The sequence below is a fragment of the Nicotiana sylvestris genome, chromosome 5 (assembly GCF_000393655.2).
Source record: "Nicotiana sylvestris chromosome 5, ASM39365v2, whole genome shotgun sequence".
Taxonomy (NCBI): domain Eukaryota; kingdom Viridiplantae; phylum Streptophyta; class Magnoliopsida; order Solanales; family Solanaceae; genus Nicotiana; species Nicotiana sylvestris.
The window spans coordinates 11,658,010-11,682,495 of NC_091061.1; the positions used below are offsets into that span (position 1 = coordinate 11,658,010).

Genomic DNA, 24,486 nt, shown 5'->3' on the forward strand with positions numbered 1-24,486 from the left:
GCGGACGAACTTGTATCGCCTAAAAATTTTCGGACAATAAAAAATAGTCTAAGAAATAATAGGCATCGCTTCTCCACGATCGTTCCTCATTTTTGTCATCTTATGACTATACACAGGAATTCCGCCTGATTCCAAGATTTTCGTGTGCTATAGCCCATACCATCTGCATGCTTATGAGCGACCTGACCCGAATCGCCTAAAACTTATTCGGCCAATCAAAAACGGTGAATGAATGGTTATCATTGCCTCTCTATGACAGTTTCTCGTTTATTGATATTTTAGGCCATAAAATGAGAATTCCGTCTGATTCCCAGATTTTAGTGTGCTATAGCCTACACCATATACATGCATCAGAGTGAGTGGAGCCGAATGGCCTAAAATTAGGGACATAAAACTGGAATTCAGGCCTATTTTTGAATTTTCGTGTTTTATAGCCCATACCATCTGTATACATCCGAGCGAACAGACATGAATCGCCTAAAAACATTTTGCCTACAAAAAATAGTCTAAGGAACAATAGTCATTACTTCTCCATGACCGTTCCTCATTGTTTTGCCTCTTAGGACCATAAAACTGGAATTACGCCTGATTCTTAAATTTTCGTGTGCTATAGTCAACGCTATCTACATGCTTACGAGCGACCTCACCCGAATCGCTTAAAATTTTGCCGGCCAATCAAAAATGGCCAAAAAATAATAATCGTTGCTCCTCAATGACTGTTCCTCGTTTATTGGCATTTTAGGGCCATAGAACGAGAACTCTGCCCGATTCCCAGATTTTAGTGTGCTATAGCCCACGCCATCCACATGCATCAAAGTGACCGGATTCAAATCACTTAAAATTTTGCCAGTCTATCAAAAATGCCCTATGGAACAATAGCCATTGCATTGACATGACCTTTCCTAATTTTTTGGTGTTTTAGGACCATAAAACTTGAATTTCGCCCGATTCCTAGATTTCATGTGCTTTAGCCCACGCCATCTGCATGCATCTAGGCCATCGGACCCAAATCGCCTAAAATATTTCAAGCCATAAAAAACGACCTAAGGAACAATAGTCAATGCTTCACTATGACCGTTACTCATTTTTTTACGTTTTAGGGCCATAAAATTAGAACCTTCCAAGATTTCTGTGTGCTATAGCCCAAGCCATCTACATGCATCCGGGTGACCGGAACTGAATTGGCTAAAATTTTATCGGCCCATCAAAAACGGCCTAAGGAATAATAGTCGTCGCTTCGCCTTGACTGATCCTCATTTTTTGGCATTTTAGGGCCTTAAAACTAGAATTCTACCCAATTCCCAGATTTTCGTGTGCTATAACACACGCCATCTGCATGCATCCGGGCGATCGGACCCGGATCGCTTAAAATTTTGTCGGCCCATCAAAATGACCTAAGATATAATAGTTACCGCCTCACGATGACCGTTACTTGTTTAATTGCGTTATATGGCTATAAAACTGGAATTTTCGATTCTCAGATTTTCGTGTGTTGTAGCCCACACCATCTAGATGCACCCGGGCTACCGGACCCAAATCGCCTAAAATTTTGCTGGTCCATCAAAAACGATCGAAGGAACAATAGTCATGACCGTTCCTCCTTTTTTGGCATTTTAGAGCCATAAAAATAGAATTTTTCCCGATTCTCATATTTTCGAATGCTATAACATACGCCATTTGCATACATCCGGGCGATCGGACCCGAATCGCGTAAAAATGTTTTGGCCCATCAAAAACCATCCTAAGGAACAATAATCATCGCTTTGCCATGGCCGTTCGTATTTGTTGGCGTTTCAGGGTCAAAAAAATGGAATTCTGCCCGATTCCCAAATTTTCGTGTGTTATAGCCAACGTCATCTGCATGCATCCGGACGATGTGACCCGAATTGGCTAAAATTTTGCCGGCCCATCAAAAATATCCTATGGAATAATAGTCATCTCTTCGCCATGACAGTTACTCAATTTATGGCGTTTGGGCCATAAAACTTAAATTTCGCCCGATTCCCATATATTCGTATACATAGCCCACGCCATCTGTATGTATCCGGACGACTAGACCTGAATCGCCTAAAATTTTGTCAGCCCATAAAAACGGCCTAAGGAACAATAGTCATCGCTTCGCTGTAACCATTCCTCTTTTTTAGCGTTTTAGAGCCATAAAACTGGAATTTCGTCCGATTCTCAGTTTTCGTATGCTAAATCCCACGCCATCTGCACATGTCTGGGGCAACCGTACCCGAATCGCATAAAATTTTGCCAGCTCATCAAAAACGGCTTAAGGAACAATAGTTATCGCTTCTCCATGAGCGTTGCTCATTTTTTGGCATTTTATAACCATAAAACTGGAATTTCACACGATTCTCAGATTTTGGTGTGCTATAGTCCACGCCATTTGCATGCATCCAGGAGACCGGACCCAAATCGTCTAAAATTTTGCCTGGACCATCAAAAATGTCCTAAGCAACAATAGTCATCGCTTCACCATGGCCATTTTTTCATTTTTTGTTTTTGCGTTTTTGGGGCTACAAATCTTGAATTCAGCCCGATTCTCAGATTTTCGTGTGTTATAGCTCATGTCATCTGCATGCATCCGGGCGTCCGGACCCGAATCGCCTAAAATTCGGTCGGCCCATCAAAAATTGCTTAAGGAACAGTATTCATTGCTTTGCCATGACCGTTCCTCAGTTTTGGTGTTTTAGGGCCATAAAACTGAAATTTCGCCCAATTCTCAGATTTTTTTGGTGTTATAACCCATGCTATTTACATGCATCCGGGCGACCGGACCCGAATAGCCTAAACTTTTTTCGGCCCATCAAAAATGGCCTAAGGAACAATAGTTTTCACTTCGCCATGATCGTTCCTATTTTGTTGTCGTTTCAGCACCATAAAATTGGAATTCCGCCTGATTCATAGATTTTTCTGTGTTATAGCCTACGTCATCAGTATACATCTGGGCGACCGGACCCCAATCGCCTAAAATTTTGCCGGCCCACTAAAAGTATCCTAAGGAACAATAGTCATCGCTTTGTCATGCCTGTTCGTAATTTTTGGCGTTTTAGCGCCACAAAACTAGAATTCTGCGCGATTCCCTGATTTTCATATGCTTATAGCCCACGCCATCGCATGCATCCGGTCGACCAGACCCAAATCACCTAAAATTTTGCCAGCACATCAAAAATGGCCAAAAGAAGATTAATCATTGTTTCGCCTTGACCGTTCCTCATTTTTTGGCGTTTTAGGGCTATAAAATTGGAATTTTGGCCGATTCCTAGATTTTCGTGTGTTATAACCCATGCCATCTGCAAAGCGTTTGGGCAACCGTACACGAATCACCTAAAATTATGCTAGCCCGTCAAAGACGGCCTAAGGAGAAATAGTCATTGCTTTGCCATGATAGTTCTTCGTTTTTGGCATTTTAAGTCCATAAAACTAGAATTTCGCTCGATTTTTAGATCTTTGTGTGCTATAGTCCACGCCATTTGCATGCATCCGAGAAACCGAACCCGAATCGCCTAAAAATTTTGTCCGTCCATCAAAAACATGGTAAGGAACGTTAATCATCGCTTTGCCATGACCGTCCCTCATTTTTTGGCGTTTTAGGACCATAAAACTTGAATTTCGCCAGATTCTCAAATTTTTGCGTGGTATAGCCCACGCCATCTGCATGCACCCAAGCATTAGGACCCGAATCGCCTAAAATTTGGCCGCCCTATAAAAAATAGCTTAAGGAACAGTAGTCATTGGTTTGCCATGACCGTTCCTCATTTTTTGTGTTTTAGGATCATAAAACTGGAATTTCGCCCGATTTTTAGATTTTTGTGTGCTATAGCCCACGCCATTTGCATGCATCCAGGCCACCGGACCCAAATAAGCTAAATATGTTTGGCCTATCAAATTAAACTAAGGAACAATAGTCATCGCTTCTCCATATCGTTCCTATTTTGTTGGCGTTTTAGGGCCATAAAACTGGAATTTTGCCCGATTCCTAGATTCGTGTGTGCTATAGCCCACGCCATCTACATACATCCGTGCAACGGGAATTGAATCACCTAAAGTTTTACATGCCTATCAAAAATGGCCTAAGGAATAATTGTCATCGCTTTGCCATGACCGTTCCTTGTTTTGTGACATTTTAGGGCTATAAAACTTAAATTCCGCCCGATTTCCAAATTTTCGTGTGTTATAGTGCACGCCATCTACATGCATCCGGGCGGCCCGGTGATCGGACCCGAATCGCCTAAAATTTTACCAGCATATCAAAAATGGCCTAATGAACAATAGTCATCGCTCCGCCATGATCGTCCTCTTTTTTTGAAGTTTTAGGGCCATAAAACTGGAATCCGCTTGATTCCCAGATTTTCGTGTGCTATAACCCATGCCATCTGCAAAGCATCTGGGCGATCGTACCTGAATCGCCTAAAAAATTTCCGGTCCATCAAAGACGGCCTAAGGAACAATAGTTATTGCTTATCCATGACCGTTCCTCTTTTTTGGCGTATTAGGTCCATAAAATTAAAATTTCACCCGATTTTCAGATATTCATGTTCTATAGGTGATGCCATCTGCATGCATCCGAGCAACCGAACCCGAATCGTCTAAAATTTTACCGGCACATCAAAAACATTGTAACGAACAATAGTCATCGCTTCGTCGTGACCGTTCCTCGTGTTTTGGAATTTTAGGGCCATAAAAGTGGAATACTACATGATTCCCAAATTATTGTATGCTATAGCCTACGCCACCAGATGAACGGACCTGAATCGTCTAAAATCTTGTCGGTACATCAAAAATATCCTAAGGAACAATAGTTATCACTTAGCCATGACCATTCTTAATTTTTTGGAATTTTAAGGCCATTAAATTAAAATTTCGCCCGATTCCTAGATTTTCATGTGTTACAGTCCACACTATCTGCATGCATTAGGGTGGCCAGATCCAAATCGACTAAAATTCTATCGGCCCATGAAAACGGACTAAGAGGGTGTTTGGCTAAGCTTATAAGCACTTTTCGCCTTATCTACACGTTTGGTAAAGTTAAAAACGCTTATAAGCCAAGTACTTATAAGTAAAAAATAAGTCAAAAGCCATAAGCTGGTCACCCCCAGCTTATGAATTTTTAGCTTATAAACACTTTAAGTTTGACAAAAAATTTTACTATTTTATCCTTAAAATATTTATTTTTAAAACAAAACTCTTATTGACTATTTTCACTGCCTCAAGTATTCAACGTAGACATCCCCCCCCTCCACTTCCTACCTCTTCAAGTCTGCAATTCTCATTGATTATTTAACATAAGCAAATTTTTTATTCCTTTGCATACCTATATCTATGTGATTGTGTATTAATCTTTGAACTGTATGTAATAAATGAGGACATATCAAATTTTTGGTGTATTGCTTTTAAAGTGTTGTGGTGATGAAAATAATGTTTGTTTCTCTTCAAATAATTTGTCTTATTTAGATTTATTTTTTATTGAGAAACTTTTGCCACTTTATTAATTATTATAACTTACGATTATATGTTTATCATAAAATAAATTATATTTATCATAAAAATTATCTTATCTAAGCACAGTTGTATTTAAAATGAAATGACAAATAGAATATTTTGTATTTGAATGGATCTGGAATCTAAAATTTTGAAGAAATTGCGCCCTTATAAGTGTAAACAGTTTCAAGGTTATTTAAGTCATTTTAATAGAAAAAGAGCTTATCAACACTTCTTTATCAAATACTGCAGCAACTTATTATCAATTTCAACACTTGTACCCAAACATGTAACTGTTTATTTATTAAATCAATTTCAGCACTTAAAAGTTCTTTTCAGCAACTAATGCTTATCAGCTAATTCAAATCAGCTATTCCAAACGGGTTCTAAGGAACAATAGTCATCGCTTTATTATGACCGTTCTTCATTTTTTGGTATTTTGAGGGCCAAAATATTTTAATTCGGTCCGATTTCCAAATTGTCTTATGCTAAAGCACACGCCATCTGCATGCATCCGGGCGACCGGACCCGAATCGCCTAAATTTTTTCCGGCCCATCAAAAGCGGCCTAAGGGACAATTTTCATTGATTCGCCTTGATCGTTCCTCATTTTTGGGCATTTTAGGGCCATAAAACTGGAATATTTCCCGATTGTCAAATTTTTATGTGATATAGCCCACGTCATCTGCATGCATCCGGGCGACCGGACCCGAATCGCCTAAAATTTTGTCAATACGTAAAAAACTTCCTGAGGAATAATAGGCATTGTTTTGCCATTAACGTGCCTTATTTTTGGTATTTTGGGGTCATAAAATTGAAATTTCGCCCGATTCTCATATTTTCGTGTGCTATAGCCCACACCATCTACATGCATCCGGGCTACAAGACCGGAACCGCTTAAAAATTTTGGCCCACAATGTCTTAGGATCAATAATCATCTATTCGCTATAAACGTTCCTCTTTTTGGGCATTTTAGAGCCACAAAACTGAAATTTCGCCTGATTTTCAGATTTCCTTATGTTATAGCCCACGCCATCTACATGCATTTAGGCGACCAGACTTAAATCGCCTAAAATTTTGTCGGCCCATTAAAAACTACCTAAGAAACAATAGTCATCGCTTCATCATGACCTTTCTTTATTTTTTTTGGCATTTTAGGGCCATAAAACTGAAATTTTGCTCGATTTTCAAATTTTCGTGTGTTAGCCTACTCCATCTGCATGCATCTAGGTGAGCGGACCCGAATTGCCTAAAATTTTGCGGCGCATCAAAGACAGCCTAAGCAACAATAGTCATCGATTCACCATGATCGTTCCTTATTTTTTCGGCGTTGTTGGGTTCATGCAACACGAATTTTTGATTTTATCCACTTTTCGTACATGCTGATATTCTAGAATTTCTTTAAAGGACTCTGATTGGGTAGAAATTTTGTATGTCCACGAGAAACGGCCTAGTGACCAATACTAATTGCTTCGCAATGACTTTCGAGTTTATTTAATGGCGTTTCAGAGTTAAGCAATACGAATTTATTATTATATTGTCTTTTTTGTGTGTATTAATACATGCTGATTTTGTAAAAAGAAATTGATGGACTCCAACTGGCTTGAAATTTTGTAGGTCGGTAGAAACAGTAAATGATCAATGCTTATCGCTTCGCCATCACTTTTGGACTTATTTTTTGGCATTTTGGGGTCATACAATATGAATTTATGATCATATCCGTTTTTTCGTGTGTATTAGTACATATGGATTTTGTAGAAATTTCTTGACAGACTCCGATAGGCATGAAATTTTGTAGGTGCATAGAAAATGGACTAGTGACCTATACTCATCGTTTTGCCATGATTTTGGATTCACTTTTTGGTATGTTGGGTTCATACAACGTGAATTTGTGATTTTATCCATTTTTCTTATGTATTCGTACATGTTGATATTCTCAAAAAAAATTGACGGACTCCGATTTGCTAGAATTTTTGTAGGTCCATAGAAAACAACCTAATAACCAATACTAATTGCTTCACAATGACTTTTGGGTTTATTTGATGGAATTTCAAAGTTATGCAACATGGATTTATGATTATATTATCTTTTTCGTGTGTATTAATATATGTTGATTTTGTAAAAAGAAACTCCGACTAGCCTGAAATGTCGTAGGTGGGTAGAAAATTGCTTAACGACCAATACTCATCGTTTTGCCATAACTTTCAGGCTTATTTTTTGGTGTTTTGGGGTCATGCAACACGAATTTGTGATTTTATCCACTTTTTCGTATGTATTCATACATGGTGATATTGTAGAATTTCTTTGATGGATTCCGATCGGACAAAATTTTCATAGATCCATTGGAAATGGCCTAGTGATGAATATTAATCGCTTTTGGCCATGACTTTCGGGTTCATTTTTTGGTATTTCGGGTCATATAATAATTTTTACTTTTTCATATGTATTAGTACTACTAATCTTTTAGAATTTTTTTTACAGACTCCAACTGGACTTAAATTTCGTAGGTCCATAGGAAACGACATAGTAATCAATACTCATCGCTTCGCCATAATTTTTAGATTTATTTTTTGGTATTTTAGGATCATGCAATACGAATTTATGACTATATCCATTTTCTTGTGTATACAAGATGATTTTGAAAAACGAATTACAGACTTCGATTTGCCTGAAATTTCATAGGTCTGTAGAAAGTGGCCTAGTGACCAATACTCATCGCTTTGCCATGAATTTCGGGTTCGTGTTTGGTGTTATAAGGCCATGAAATAAGAATTTATTATTATATTTATTTTCGTGTATATTAATACATGCTGATTTTGTAGAATTTTTTTAACGAACTCTGATTGACCTGAATTTCCATAGGTCCATAGAAAGCGGACTAGTGACTAACAATTATCGCTTTGCCATAATTTTCAGGTTTATTTTTTGGTATTTTCGGGTTATGAAATACGAATTTGTTTATATCCACCTTTTTTATGTGTTTTAGTACATGCTAATTTTACAGAATTATTTTGACGGACTCTGATATGCCTAAATTTTCGTAGGTCCATAGGTAATGGCCTAGTGACCAATACTCATTACCTCGCCATGACTTTCGGATTTATTTATAGCATATCATGGTCATGCAACACAAATTTATGATTATATCCTCTTTTTGATGGACACAAATACATGTTAATTTTGTATAATTTTTTTGATAGACCCCGATTGGCCAGAACTTTTGTAGGTCAATAGAAAACAGCCTAGTGACCAATACTTATCGCTTTATCATGACTTTCAGGTTTATTTTTTGGTATTTTTGGGATCAAGCAACACTAATTTATGATTATATTCATTTTTTGTGTGTATTAGTACATACTGATTTTGTAGAATTTCTTTGATGGACCCTGATTTCCTGAATTTTTGTAGGTCCATAGAAAACGTCCTAATGACTAATACTCATCGCTTCACCATGACTTTCAAGTTAATTTTATGGCATTTCATAGTCATGCAATACGAAGTTGTGATTATATCCACTTTTACATGTATTAGGACGTGTATGATGTAGATAAGATACCGGAGCGAGGCTCGGAACACTTTCCGATTGTGATGGGGTTCCACTAGGAATCGACTCTTAGTTCATTTTTATTTTCTTTGGCGATGGATATGCTGATGCGACACAATCAAGGAGAGGTGCCATGGTGGATGTTATTTGTAGATGGTGTAGTTTTGAATGACGAGACGTGGTGTTAACGAGAGGTTGGAGGTTTGGAGACAAACTCTTGAGTCTAAAGATTTCATGTTGAGCAAGACCAAGATGGAGTATTTGGAGTGCAAGTTCAGCTAATGTTACCTTGGAGCATACATAGATGTGAAGCTTGATACACAAGTCATCCCCAGGAGAGAAAGTTTCAAGTACTTTGGTTTTATTATCAAGGAAATGAGAGATTGATGAGGATGTTACACATCGTATGGGAGGAGGGTGGATGAAATAAGGGATCACTACCAGTGTCTTGTGTGACAAAAATATGCTACGAAAACTTAAAGATAAGTTTTACAAAGTGATGGTTAGATCGACTATGTTGTATGGGGCAGAGTGTTGGCCAGTCAAGAACTCTCATATCCAGAAGTTAAAAGTAGCTGAATAAGGATATTAAGATGGATGTGCGGGCATATCAGGTAAAATAAGATTAGGAATAAATTTATTCGGGATAAGATGGGAGTGACTCCTGTGGAGGATAGGATGTGGGAAGCGAGGCTGAGATAGTTCGGGCATGTGAAGAGCAGAAGCATAGATTCTCTAGTTAGGAGATGTGAGAGGTTGCCCTCGGTGGGTATGAGGAGGGGTAGAGATAGGCCTAGGAAGTATTGGGAAGAGGTGATTAGGCAGAACATAGAACAACTGGAGCTTAACGAGGACATGACCCTTGATAGGAGGGTGTGAAGGTTGAAAATTAGGGTAGAATATTAGTAGGTAGTTGAGCACGTCATTTTGTCTTTCTCAAGCCGGTAGCATTAGTATTAATATGGTATCCTTTTATCATTAGATTGCTATTACCATCTATAGTTTGATCGCTATCTTTAATTCGCTTCCTTAATATCTTATTGTTGGTACTACTTGTTGCGACTGCTTCTTTTCTTCTTTTCTTTAGCCGTGAGTCTATCGGAAACAGACTCTTTACCTTCCTAGAGTAGGGATAAGGTTGTGTAAACTCTATCCTCCCCACGCTCCATTTGTGAAAATTCATTGAGTTGTATTAGTACATGCTCATTTTTGTAAAAATAAATATTGATACATGTCTGAAATTCTGTAAGTCCATAGTAAACGACCTAGTGAACAATACTCCTTGTTTCGCTATGACTTTCGGGTTTGCTCTATGGCGATTCGGGGATATGCAACACGAATTTATGATTATATCCGCTTTTTCATGTATATTGGTACATGCTGATTTTGTAGAATTCTTTTGACGGACTCCGATTGGCCTATAATTCCGTAGGTCCATAGGAAACGGCCTGGTGACCAATACTCATCGCTTCGCCCTGACTTTCGGGTTCATATTTTGATGTTTGGGGTCATGTAACAAGAATTTATGATTATATTTAATTTTTCATGTGTATTAATGCATGTTGTTCGTGTGTATTGGTACCTACTGATTTTGTAGAATTCTCTTGATAGACTCTGATTGGCCTGACATTTCGTAGGTCCATAAGAAACGGCCTGGTGACTAATACTCATTCCTTCGCCATAACTTTCGGGGCATTTACATTTATACCTGCTTTTTGTGTCACGTTTTAACTTGTGCCCGCTTTGCAAAATAAATTGCAAGTGTACCCGCTTTTTCGCATAACTTCAGCATACGGGGCTGAAGTAGCTAAGACAATCACGCAAAACTTCAGCATTCTAGTAGACGGGCCTGAAGTTCAGCTCTAGAGCTGAAGTTTTTGTTTTGTAACCGGCGAACTTCAGCTCTAGAGCTGAAGTTTTTGTTTTGTAACTGGAGAACTTCAGCTTTAGAGCTGAAGTTTTGTTGTAACTGGTGAAGTTTTTGTTTTGTAACTGGCGAACTTCAGCTCTAGAGCTGAAGTATTTGTTTTGTAACTGGCGAACTTCAGCTCTAGAGATGAAGTTTTTGAGAGTTCCAATATAGGTATCTGATAAAGAACCTTAAATATTCCTTCTCTATCAAATTTCACAAGTCGATCAAAAGTTTCAGTTGCAGAAAAAGAAAAAAAGAATTCTACATACATATTGAAATACTTAGACCAATATGTATACCTGCTAAGCCTGAATTTACATGTAATTCTAAAAAGAGTCTTTTCTTCCTTTTTCCTTCAAGTATTCAACTATTCAACTACATAGAAATAGGAATAGAGAGTTTTCTTGAACGTTTGTGATAGTTTCCTTCAAGTATTCAACTACCAGACAGTTTGTGAACGTTTGTGGTTGTTTGCAAGAAGAAGAGCAAGAAAATGAAGGAGGAGAAAGGGGGCTGAAATTGTTTAAAAAGTGGGTACAAGTTAAAAGTTTTTTAAAAAATGGGTATAGGTTAAATGGGGGCGACCAAATAGGGCGCCCCGTGCAATTTTTACATAACTTTCGAGTTTATTCTATAGCTTTCCTGGGTCATGCAACACGAATTTATGATTATATTTACTTTTTCATGTGTATTAATACATGCTGATTTTGTTTTAAAAAAAATTACAGACTCCAATGGGTCTGGAATTTCATAGGCCCATAGGAAATGCCCAAGTGACCAATTCTCATCGCTTCCATAACCTTTTGACATTATCTAAATTCTAGGAGACACTATGAACAGACTTGGTCCCTCCAAATCTTATGCACCACTTTTTACAAAAATAGTGGTTGCATTTGGTTTTTAGGGGGGAAAAACTCGCTATAGTACAACCAATGAGATTGAACTCGCTTTTCAGTGTTACAGTTAGCTAATTACTCATCGATTAGTGCTATTGATAAGCAAACACATCAAAACATGCCGTGCCCAGTTTTATGTTTTGATGCTTAAGTTAATAGAATGTGATAATAAGACGTCGATAATGATGCATATATCCAACATATTCATTCGCTCGTATCATGGTATAATCGTGATTTGATGTCTAAACTACTTATTCAGTAATCAAATAAATATGCAGATTGTTTTCGAAAATAGCGAAAGATCAACAAGGCAATTAAAGATTTTAACAGGCAAATTTGCATGTATTATTGTAATTGGATGACCAGCTGCAGAAAGCGAGGGCAAAACTAGTAACCAAAAGAGTTTATTCAGTTTCTACACACAGTACATCAACCAGCGACTACATAAGCACTAAATTCCCAGTCAAAATTTATACGAACACGGGCCATGTCCTCTGTATCGCGTCATATATCTCTGTTCAAGGGCATTCTTTCTCATAAACTTCAGCAGCGTATTTCCAGTTCATAACTTTCCATATGTTCTTTAGGTAATCTGGTCTCACATTTTTGTACTGCATTGTGAAGAGCAAAAGCAAGGGGTTAGATAACTCTTGATGACAAGAACACCAGCAATTGAATTAGCCAGTCCAGAGTACGCATGTATACGCCTTCAATGCAATAGCATCTATTCTAACAAACTCTTAGATTAGGTGGTACACGCAATTTAATATAGAATTTAAGAAAGCAATGGTTCCTACAATCGTGTCTTATTGTCACCCATTACTAAAAATAGTTCCATGTATTTGGCACGAGGAGGAAAAAAAGGAAAACAAAAAAAGGAGACCTGCATGTGAAAGGGTGCATTGGAGACCTAAATAACTATATAAAATATTTACTTCTAAATCAAAAATAATTCAACGTGCTTCATTCAATATAATGAATTCTGCACATCAAGCTTCTGTGTTTTCTGAACTTTATTCAATTTATTAGCATCAAGAGCATCTAGTTTCTAACCTTAAAGGAGAAAAGAGGCAAAATATTCATTTGAAAACATTGGGGAAATTCATTGCATCACATGAAACGTTATCATATGATAAATCATGTTTAGGCTACACAGCATAGTAATTATACCTGCAAGTAGTATGCATGTTCCCAAACATCAATGCCCAAAAGAGGAACCAAATTTGGTCCTTTAGTAACCAAAGGATCCTGCAGAAAGGTAGATACTAATTACTATCACATTCAACCTTCACTAGCATCAATCACTCTCTCGAGAAACATCTACTTTCTTATGCAGTGCTATCTTATACACAATTCGCATAGAATATAAAAAAATCAAAGACTTAATCAGTGCATAAACCCCGCTTCATAGTGCAGAACTCTGATATGTCAATGTGATCAAACCAAATAATGAAGGAACCAATTTACATAATTTCACTAAACTCAGTGGAAAAACCAGGAAGAGGAAATCACGATTTGGAGAACTGGAGGCCTCTGAGAGTTAGGATCTGACTCTTTTATATGGGAGGCAGGGAAAGTGGGAAAATTCACAATTGTATTTTGTATCAATTCAATAACAGAGGAAGTCCAGCCACATGGAAAATTATTTGGAAAGATAAAGCTCCAGCAAAACGCTCCTATTTGCTAGGATAACAGCAAATGAACACGTTTCACTCAAGATATTCCACAAACAAGGGCTATGGGCATATGCAATAGATGCTTACTTGTTTTCAAGTTGTTGCAAAGCTCCATCACATCTATTTTTGCACTGTCATTATAGTCGATAGATTTGGGGCGTGCCTAAAACCTTTTTTGGTATACAATTGGTGATCCAAAGAACAATGACGAGCACTCATGGAAACTGGACAGAGGATTAAGAAATGACTGAAGTCTCTTCGGGCACCTAATTCTTTATGCATTCTAGGGAATAGTAGAAGGAACGGGGGCAGATGCTTTGAAAGACAGTTTAAGCCTGTACAAATTAACAAATATAGATGCTCACATTTTTTTGGTGTAACTGTAAGATGTACAATGTAACAGTTTTGACATCTTGATGGATTTCGCTGAATCTTTACATGGTCAAAAGGAGCTTTAAACCTTTTCTTAATGCATTTTTTATTCCAGAAAGAAAAGGGAAGCCACAACTACCGGACAGATCTAAAATACGAAATCCATCTGAACATCAGAAACATATAGTATCACCTTTTACTATGGAGCAACTAATCATGAATGACAAGTTATGAGTGCAGGTTCATAAACTTGAAGCAGCACAAAGATTAACGTCTTGTGCCTTTTCCTTTTCATTTTCCTTTTCCTTTTCCTTTTTGTTGATTATTACATAATCCTAGAGTGGCAACAGAAGCGGAGAAATTTGAATAAACTAGACAAAATCAGCTTCAATTATTAAGAGGAAGCTCACTATCAAAGAGTTTACCATAAAGCAAGGATAAATTACCTGATTTGAGGTGGTTTCAATCGCTAGGCGCTTCAGCTCCTTGTCCAAAGCAAGCCACTGCATGCATAGAAGGAAATGTAAACAGAAGGCATGATACAGAATCAAAATCTTAGAGACCAAACACTCACCAGTCACCATTGAAGAACCAATACTGCAGTATACAATCCTACGGAAGAAACAAAAGTGCAGACTTACCACCCAACCAGAACCCTGTAAAGCTGCACCTTCCGCATTCATCTTTTGTATTAAAGCTTCAAGAGAGCCAAAGTTAGTGTCTACTACCGAGCCAAGAGAACCCTTCGGAGGCTCACCACCACCTTCCTGCAACATGATTTAGCTTTTAAGTTATTTCCCTGCAAAACAGAATGATAGAGTGTCTGAGGAAGTTAGCTTACTCGAATAGGGGCAAGGTTCTTCCAGAAAACTGAGTGATTAATATGACCTGCATGAATATACGGCCAGGAAAATTAACTTGAATGAATGAGTAATATATTTTTACTATCCAAAAAAGAACAATATGTTTTTAACAGGTGACAAACATGATACATGAAATGGCTTCACAATCACATGAACACAAGTTATACAGCATGTAACCACGGGAAGTAAGAAAAGAAGCACGGTTGAGAAAACCAAGGTATATCCAGGCTGATAAACAATCCAACAGTTGATATTTTAGTTCAAGAGTTCACGCCAACTCTTAGTTTCTTTTGGGACCATATAATTGCTTTTGTACATAAATAAACCAAAATCACTGGAGTATCTAATCACTTCTCTCGTGGGAAGTAAAACAACCATTTGGATACTCAGATTTAAGTCACTAGTTTAATTAGAGTTGATTATAATAATCCCTGAGGCAGATGCCTAAAAATTTCTTTGAATTGAAAATAATGGGTCAAATGATGATTGATAATAATCAAACAATTTTTCCTAGATAATCCACCATCTTATTAGAAACCATCCAACCCCCATTCTCTGTGAACTTCTCCACAACTTTAATCCCTCATTTTCAGTACAATGTGAATACAACTCTTGCCAATAGATGCAACAGCTACCAATTAATATCTATCAATCAACTACGTGAATGCATTTTTCTTTTTAGTCTGTCTCAAAAATGATAACTTTCTTTATTTAACAATAATTTAACTTTAAACTTCTCATATTACCTTAATGAAATAATTTATGACCATACAAATATCTATAAGTTATTTTAGACCACAAGTTACAAAATTTATTGTTTTTTGAAAACTCTATGACAGTCGAATTCTTGACCAGTCAAACAACATCTCATTAAATGGGACAGAGGGAATAATATCAACTACATGTCAATCCCAAATTAATTAGTGTGGGCTGTATAAATCTTCTGTAATTTAGCAAAAAGAGAGAAAAGTGGACTTACCTCCGCCATTGAACTTGATAGCACTCTGCAATTTAGCGACGGCAGGAGCATCACCCTTAGTGATAGCATCATGAAGCTGTTCAAGGGCTTTATTGTAATTTGTAATATAAGTCTGATGATGTTTCTGGTGATGAATCTGCATGATCTCACCGCTAATTGCAGGTTCTAAGGCACCATAATCGTAAGGGAGATCGGGGAGAGAAAAAGTCTGTACGCCGCGGAGTTGTTGCCGGAACCCTAGTACTCCGGTTAAGGTCCTTTTGGTCATTACGGTTCGAAGTGCCATTTGGAAGTTGCTCGATGTTTTCGAATTCAACACTGTAATGGAGGAGATGATTATAGTAATACTAATACCGAGTGTGAGGTTTCAACTTTATCGTGTGCGTTTTTATATGTGGTCGAGAGAGTGACGTTACTTGAGTAGACGGGTGAAAGATGGCCTCTTTCTTTTAAGCCAGGTGTTCCTGGTTGGATTTAGTTCAATTTTAAACCCAAAAAAATATAAAAATACCACGACCTAGCTAGTTTTCGGATTAGTAATTGAAAAATAGTCAGTACTATTATTAAAAAATAATACTATTTTATTGCAACATAGAAAGTTCCAACAAAATATACTAGAGATTGATGCACCTGTATATAAATCTGAGAATTTAGGAATCTACAATAATATCCGAATTTTGAATAGTATTTTCGCTCGAATTAAGTGACTATATTTCAATTATTTTTGAAACTATGATTATTTTTCAATTATCATTTAGTAAATCTAACTACTTTTGGATTTCACCTAAAAAAAAAGTACTATAACCAGGAACCGTTTGGTTTTATGTGAGCAGAGTACCTTCTTTTACAACAGTAATGTTTGAACCAGCTTATACAGGCTTTAACTATTTTATCGATATGGCTATTTTCTACTAGTACAAGTGCGGAATAAATCTGACAAATACTTAAGCGAAGTATTATTATTAGACAGTGCTTTATCCCGTGTTTAATGTGTTTAATTAATATGCATCAATGTAAAACCTTTTATACTATAAAGTAACTTTTATCTGTAATAGGCAAAAACCTTCCTTACTTGTAAAATTACAAATCTCATTTTATATAAAGTAAATATTTTTCAAGTGAATTGACAGCGTGAAAATTTCTTTATACATTATAATCCATACCTAACTTTTCGGGGAATCTATTTTATAAAGTGTTTTTCGAGAAGGCACTTTTAATAAAAAAGCAATTGTATTTGACTAATTAATTTTACCAGCAATTAATATTTTATCAAGTTTTTAAAAAATACTTCTACATATATTTTTTTCAAAAGTATTTTTTTTTTAATTTTGAGATGGTAACAGATCCAATATATTAATAAATCATCGGCACAAATTTTGTACTGAAGCCAAGATTACATCAAAAAGAGCTAAGGAGTACTTTTAAAACAGAACCTACTTTTTTCTCATCTCACAATTGCTTCTGTTTCTACTCAAAATCACTTCTTTTTTTCTTTTTAAAGGCTTGACCAAAACCTTAACTTTGGGAAAAAATACTTTAGGCCAAAAAACACGGCCACATAGGCTATAAGTAGAGTTTCTTAAGGGTCATCAAAACTCTATACTTCAGAAATATCCCTTAAATTACGTAATTGAAGTCTTGCCAAACTGACTATATTTCACATTATCATTCTCCTGACAGAGTCCAGTAAATAGGTGCATAGAAAGCTTGCTAGCTAATATCAGCCTCAGCTAAGAGCTAAAACCCATAATGGCGTTATTCTGCTTCACAAGGATCGGTAGTAAAATAACAACTACATGGAGTAATTCATATTCAGCAGACTCTTCTTTTTGACATTTCATTGATTTCAATATCTAAGTGTCATATGCATCTCCAATATCCATCACCACAAACTTCATTTTCCAGATGCTCAAAAACATACTAATCAATTCTGCAACAGTTCATTCGCTGCCTTCAACCATGCATCATAAATTTCATCTGAAAACAGCACAAAGTGTACCTGCAATTATGACAGATGCAAGAGGAAATAATTGTAGTCAGCACTCAGCTCTAACAATCAGAATCTGATCTTAAGCATGAAAATTTGTACTGATGCTCAAAACAGTTCTTTAAGCAAAAATATGCACAAATAGATTCAAATTTTCAGCATAGAAATGGTTTCGGTAACCCTGTAGCATTTGCAAAGTATTACAAAATGAGGATATCACTTCTAATTGGATTATATTAAAAATCATTTGTGGATGGAATGGGCATTTTGATCTACTCTTTCCACATGTAGGTTATAAGGTAACACATTAGGATGTAAAGGTGTGTACACAGTAAAATCAGCATATACAACACTCAATCACAGTGGGCAACAGGGATTCAAATGGCCTTGGAAATATGGAAACTGAAGATACCTTACAAGGTGGCATGTTTTTCTTGGCTAGTAGCTAAGGAAGCATTCTTGACTCGAGAAAATTTAATGAGAAGAGGATTGCAGCTGTGTTCTCAATGTTTTTTGTGTGAAAAGATTCTGAGCATAAATCATCTCTTCCGCAAAAAAGTTACTGACTAGATTTGGCAATTAATTCTCAACATGAAAGGAATCGAGCGGGCTATGCCAAAGAATATACGAGTGCTGTTGGCATGCTGGATAAATATTGGAGGTACTGCTAGTTAGGAAAAATGGTGGCAAATGATACCTGTTTGTGTATGGTGGACTGTGGGGAAGAAGAGAAACAGAACATGCTTTGAAGGAAGCCGCAACTCTGTACAGAAAGCCAAGATGAACTGCTTTTCTTTATTTTTTGCTTGGTGTAAAGAAGATATTCTAAATGATGCTGAATCTCTCATAAATGTCATAGAATCCTTGAAAGAAGAGCAAGGATATTATTTTGTGTCTTTTGAAAAGTAATATGGTTTCTGCACAACCTTTGTGCTGCTGATATAATAGTATTGTTAGCTTTCCCAAGAAAAAGAATGTTTTCCAGAAAAAAAAAATTATATATATAAAGGACATCATCTATGAAAGTATCTCAACTGCAAACTAAGAGACAGTTTAAATACCCAAGCCAGCCAAGATGTCTTCTCACCTTCGAGTGAGACTAAAAAAGTCCCTCAGCGAGTTCCATCAGAAAATGATATCAGGTGCTTTCAGACAAATTTTTCAAAGACGTGTCAAGATCAAATTAATAGTTACTAAGCAAGAATAACTAGAATGGTTACTCAAGCAATTGCAGTGTTTCAACAATTAGGCATGGCTCTTTTATATTCAATCCTGCAGATTCTGCAGCTTCTAGTTCTAAGGGATTAAAAGCTGAACTAAGAGCACACAAGCTGTTCCAGAACTTCCATGTAAGGTCATAGCTAACAAAAAGAATTTCCACGTACCAAACGTGCATTCATATAGAAGTATATAAGAAAGCTGTCAAGTCCAGTACATGGCGAATAAATAGAGTTGAAGTTGCAGGAGAAATTCATACCACATGACTTTTTTTTTTAAACTGGTAACTTTCATACCACATGAATTTTGAATTACAAGGCTATGAACATTATGTTTTAATATGACGTTTAAGTTATTAAATTGTTCATCTCAATCAGAATAGTATGCAGTAAAGGACATATGATATTGGATTCAATGAACTTCATAAGGTTCACCGCAGAGCAACATGCCAATAGACCCCAAGGGGGCTTTTCCCTAGCCAGTTTTCCACGGGCAAAAACCACAGGGAAAATAAAAATAATCTCAGGTGGCATTTCAAGGTAGTGGCTTATCGTTGGACTTCTCTGTTCTCGTTGTTTGGATACAAAATCTATTGGGCAAAGATAGACCATATTCATTCCAGAATTCAAAAGTTTTTCATGTATGGGATAAAACAGAATGTTGTCCCCCATGTGCCTTTTGTGACACTTCAAGAACAGAAAGAAATCCAGAGGGCTAAATCATGGAAAAATTAACTCCGTGATATTAGGAGCTTTCTTGTTTTTTTATAATTTTTTGTAAGAATACTGAAGGCGAGCCTTGGTGTAATTGGTAAAGTTGCTGACATGTGACCAGGAGGTCACGGGTTCGAGCCGTGGAAACAGCCTCTTGCAGAAATGCAGGGTAAGACTGCGTATAATAGACCCTTGCGGTCCGGCCCTTTCCCGATCCCTGCGCATAGCGGGAGCTTAGTGCACCGGGCTACCCTTTTTCTGTAACAATACCGCATCGCAGTGACGTTTATATAGATCACTGCGATGTATATAAACATCGCAGTGATTACATATATATACACTTTTATCAGCAAAAAAGAAAACAAAAACTAGGAACAAAATGCCAACATACTATGAGTAACAGTGGAGCCACATCCACCATTATCAATATTTCTGCTTCAGGCGAACAATTTCACCAACATAAGATAAGAACACTATGAAGTATTTTAGTCTCAACAGATATGTGACCTATATTGCAATCAAGTTCTGAGCAAACCAAAATCCATAAGCAGATAATACCTCTTTGAGGCCACTGCCAAATTCTTTGACAGTAGATATAGCCACAGTGGCAGCTTCATCAAAAGGATATCTGTAAAGTACAAAAAAAAATGAAGATTGAGCACAGTTAACCGTCCATAGCTGCTACGATTATATATTGTTCCTAAAGGTGATTATACTGCAGAATCATTTTTCCTCACGCATTAACATGCAAACAACTTAGCACAGGTAGCACTCATAAAATAGAAGTTTCAAAACAATCATATGCACGATGTGGCAATACCTAAAGAGACAGGAAGGTGTAAATTTGGTTATGCAAAAAAAAAGGTTACTTCTATGATATGTTCAAACTAAAGACTATTGAACTAATTTTCTCAGTCAACAATCAACACATATCACCAGGATATAAAAATTTATTTGTGCAGAATTTAGGGCATGATACACAATGAAACAAACAGATAAAGGAATTGATTCCAACACTCTAAGTGATTCCCTAATTTTAAGTGACAACTTGTGCCAAAAAAAAATGAGGGGTTAGCAAATTTTAGGTGGCGAGAAGAAAACACAAAAAAGATTCAGAAGACAGAATTAATTAGCTGTGATCTTAACATAACAATTAGATTAATTTCGCACTGTAGCTTCATTAAAGCAACAAGTTTCATATAATCAGTCCCTCCAACAGAACATACAAGAAAAATAAGATAACTATTGTCTAGGTAATGAAGTGTGAGATCATGCAGCAAACTCATTCTGTAGTAGTCGCAACATATACGTCTTTCATACTCAATAGCTGGTGCACAATTTAGCTTTGAGAAGGAACCATCACAAGCATAGCTAAATCAGCTGATGTTCCCTATAAACTTGAAAATGCATGGTTAATCCATATGAACTCACCCGAAGACCCCACATGATATGGCAGGAAAAGCAATATACTGAATGTTGTTCTCTTTTGCCACACGCAGGCTATTTCTGCAGTATAGTTAAGAGAAAAGAGAATCAAATAAGGTATGACATTTAAACCAATTTATGAGGAATATAAAACAATCATTCACAAACCTATATGAATTTGTCAAATAAGCTTTAGGATTTGGGACAGCATCATATATTGGTCCAACAGTGTGGATTACATGAGAAGCTGGCAATCTAAAACCTCTGCAATAGTTTTTCCCCACAATGTAAGTGTACTGACACCATACTACATAAAACTGATGGTTCTAATGAATTATTGAAGCCAGCGACAGAGAACATACGGTGTAATCCTTGCTTCTCCTGTTGGGCAGCGAACTCCAGGACGTACCTCTGGGACTTTGTAGCATGCATCTCGTAATTCTGGGCCAGCAGCTCGATGTATGGCTAGAAATGGGGAAACATGAAATTAGACTGCATATGCCATAGAAATTGTAATCACAGTATAATTAAAGAATTACCTCCATCAGCACCACCACCACCCAGCATTCGCTCATTGGCAGGATTGACCTGTATAAGAATGGTGCAAAGATAAAGACCACAATTACACTAAGTGTCATGAAAAATAGACAGAATCAAATAGTATATCATAAACCCCAAGGAAATGTCATAGGCAGAACTGAATAATATCATCAGCCTAAAGAGAAAAGGTCTATTATATTGGATATACTTTTCTTAAAAATACATAGGGGTACTGCTTTCCTCCTCTATTGTACTTGGAATTGTTCATAGGTCACAAATGAATCCAAAGTTTTTCTGATATTTACAACACAAGGTAAACCTGAAGTCAAGTTAGAGCTAATACTGCTCAGTAGGGTAAGCTGTCGATATAGCCAACCTGCTTTATTTCATTATCTGATCTTCGACTTTTTCTCTATGAAGGATTAAACTTCTCTAAGAACAATCAAGTCGGAGACTTAAACATCAGTATAATATATTATAGGCTTCCAAGCAAAATCCTCATTTCACGAGCTGGAAAGCTCTTGGGCAACCTCCTTCTCATCTAAAGAGGCTTCTTTCCACACCGAGCTCGGGACCAGACCACTGGACTGTAGCAGCATTTGATTTCATTCCAAATCAAAATATTAAACTTGTATTTTTACTCAGTCTGTACATGGTGGTACACAACATCTTTATATCAAAAAAAAAAAAAATCGAATAATTAGAGTTAGAAATGATTCAGCTAAATTCAAAAGCATATATAAAAGCAGAGAGACTCAATACTTACAATAGCGTCAGAGGATCCGTCTACGGACCACTGAGTGATATCACCTTTTTGAATCTTCAACAAGCTCGACGGAGTTAACTGAAACGTAACGGAACCTTCACCGTCACCGTTACCTCCGCCGTTGGCCATGGTTGAAACGCCGGCGATACTCGATCTTCGTCTGCCGCGCGCGACGGTTGTAGACTGTCGAGTAATGGAAATGATGGAAATGGGCCTGATGAGAGTGTGAATTGCAGTAGGGTGAGAGTTTAGTGAGTGGAAGTTTCTGGAAGAGTGAGCGCGTGAGGTTTGGAAGTTTCGAGGGGTTTTACGGGTAGGTGGGAGATAGCGGAAGAGGGTTGTACATAGTTTGCGAGTGAAAGTTCCTGAAGGTGGAATCATTTGTGCGCTGGCTTTGGAGCCAATAGTGGGGATCGTTCATTTCATTCGTCTCTTGGGAATTTGCACTCCCATCTTTTCAGTAAATGTTTTATTCTCCAATAGTATACTGTTTGTTATTTCTTTTATATATATTTGGGTATTGTTATTATTTTGTCATTACTTTCTTTTAGTATTTTCATTTGAGCTTTTTGTTATGATTATATATGCTAGCTTTGAGCCGACAGTCTATCGAAAATAGTTTTTACCTGAGTAAAAGTAAGGAATAAGTTATGTACTCACTACCCTCCTTACTCATGGGACTACAGTGGATATATTATTGTATGTTGTTATTTTTATTTTACCTTCTTTTACTCTTATATTTTTTAAACCTATTTTGAAAATACTTTTATTAAATCAACAGTCTATCGAAAACCACTTCTCTACCTAATAATAAAGTAGGGGTAAAGTTTGAGTACACCTTATTTACCCTAAAATCGGATAACAATTGAATTTATTAGTGGTTTTAAGGATACCTGATATAACTTGGCACAAATTAAGAAAATATATATTAATATTGAAATTGACTACAAAAGAAATAAATGCAAACCGAACGAATCGAACAGCCTTGGCCTTCGAGTTTGATCACCCTTGAACTAAGTGAAGTTTCAACTGATATAAGAACAGAATAACAAGATAATGAAAACTAAAGAAAGGCGGTGTATTGCTTTGTATATATTGCGTTAATGTGATGTGTCTTACAAATGATCAGACCTTATTTATATAGTAAGGGAGTCCTACCCTTGATACAATTCTAAATACAGTAAGAACTCTCATGATTAGCTAATTAGTCTGTATCTTCTTGATACGTGCCGAGATTTCCGCCGTGATTCTCGCCCGATTGCGGATATTTTGGCTTTCCGTTATTTGGCTCGGTAAGCTTCCCTGGATCTCGCTCGATCTCTATCTTGCTCGGTTTCGATCTTGGCTGATCTCGATCTTGATCGGTTTCTGGGTCACGAGCTCGGCAATCTAACTTTGCACCATGATTCGATTTAACACGAGGTTGAACCTTGGCCTATCATGTTCCAGTCTCGATTAGTCATACGAAAGGGCAAGCCCTGTTTTGACTGTATACACACCTTATCCTTCCAAAACCTCACTTGTAATCTGTAGATCACATTGATTGTTGTTGTTGTTATTGTTAAGCACATATAATTTTCTAAATTTACGAAAATTTAGTATATGTGGTTCAGATGATGCAAGTCTCAAATGGTTAAAGAGTGAATAGTTTAATATTTGAAACCTAAGAGTTACATATTGAAATTAAATGTGCGTATCAAATATTTTGAACCGTTCGAAAATAAAAAGGTGTTACATAAACTGAAATATATGGAGTAATTTGACTTTTACATTGTATTGCTTATCATTAAAGAAAAGATTAAAATACTAGTTGAAGATTAACTTGATAGACAAAATGTCACGTTAACGGTTAAAATTTGAATAATTAATGAATCATAATTCTTAAATATATAAAATTAAACAAAAGTACTACTTGGCAAATACTTTGAAATATTTCAAAAATAAAACTGTCAGATAAATTCAATGAAAGAAGGTATTACTGTTTCACTTTCATTTTCCTATCTTGTAAAGTGATTTACAGAGTTTAAATTAATAGAAAATGAGAAACTGAATAAGGTTCATCATTTTCTTATTTATAATGATATATACATGAAAAAAAATACAGAAATA

The 24,486-nt window shown here is 36.7% G+C and overlaps 2 protein-coding genes across 3 annotated transcripts; both read right to left on the reverse strand.

Annotated features, from left to right (window-relative positions):
- Window positions 1-12,152: 12,152 nt before the first annotated feature.
- On the reverse strand, window positions 12,153-16,186 carry LOC104249630 (superoxide dismutase [Mn], mitochondrial-like). The gene is made up of 6 exons (XM_009806099.2): window positions 15,729-16,186; window positions 14,728-14,774; window positions 14,528-14,653; window positions 14,333-14,389; window positions 13,009-13,086; window positions 12,153-12,449 (listed from the first exon to the last, which is right to left on the reverse strand). The coding sequence occupies exons 1-6, from the start codon at window positions 16,012-16,014 to the stop codon at window positions 12,357-12,359; spliced, it is 687 nt and encodes a 228-aa protein (XP_009804401.1). The 5' UTR covers window positions 16,015-16,186; the 3' UTR covers window positions 12,153-12,356.
- Window positions 16,187-17,358: 1,172 nt separating this feature from the next.
- LOC104249629 (uncharacterized) lies at window positions 17,359-22,858 on the reverse strand. 2 transcript variants are annotated; one of them, XM_009806097.2, is made up of 8 exons: window positions 22,378-22,855; window positions 21,611-21,659; window positions 21,434-21,536; window positions 21,240-21,335; window positions 21,078-21,152; window positions 20,205-20,274; window positions 18,413-18,478; window positions 17,359-17,727 (listed from the first exon to the last, which is right to left on the reverse strand). In XM_009806097.2, the coding sequence occupies exons 1-8, from the start codon at window positions 22,756-22,758 to the stop codon at window positions 17,653-17,655; spliced, it is 915 nt and encodes a 304-aa protein (XP_009804399.1). In that variant the 5' UTR covers window positions 22,759-22,855; the 3' UTR covers window positions 17,359-17,652. The 2 variants fall into 2 exon arrangements, with proteins under 2 accessions (XP_009804399.1, XP_009804400.1); XM_009806098.2 differs by lacking the exon at window positions 18,413-18,478 and having other exon boundaries at window positions 22,378-22,858.
- Between the last annotated feature and the right edge of the window lie 1,628 nt (window positions 22,859-24,486).

Bases quoted from the DNA above. Each gene is read 5' to 3' on its own strand.
- LOC104249630 (XM_009806099.2), bottom strand. From the start codon at position 16,014: ATGGCACTTCGAACCGTAATGACCAAAAGGACCTTAACCGGAGTACTA. The intron at 14,390-14,527 runs GTAAGTCTGCAC...CTATGCATGCAG, and splicing joins TACAGGGTTCTGGTTGGGTG to TGGCTTGCTTTGGACAAGGA. The intron at 13,087-14,332 runs GTAATTTATCCT...ACCTTTCTGCAG, and splicing joins TTGAAACCACCTCAAATCAG to GATCCTTTGGTTACTAAAGG.
- LOC104249629 (XM_009806097.2), bottom strand. From the start codon at position 22,758: ATGATTCCACCTTCAGGAACTTTCACTCGCAAACTATGTACAACCCTC. The intron at 21,660-22,377 runs GTAAGTATTGAG...ATTCTTATACAG, and splicing joins ACGGATCCTCTGACGCTATT to GTCAATCCTGCCAATGAGCG. The intron at 20,275-21,077 runs GTGAGTTCATAT...TGTACTTTACAG, and splicing joins ATATCATGTGGGGTCTTCGG to ATATCCTTTTGATGAAGCTG.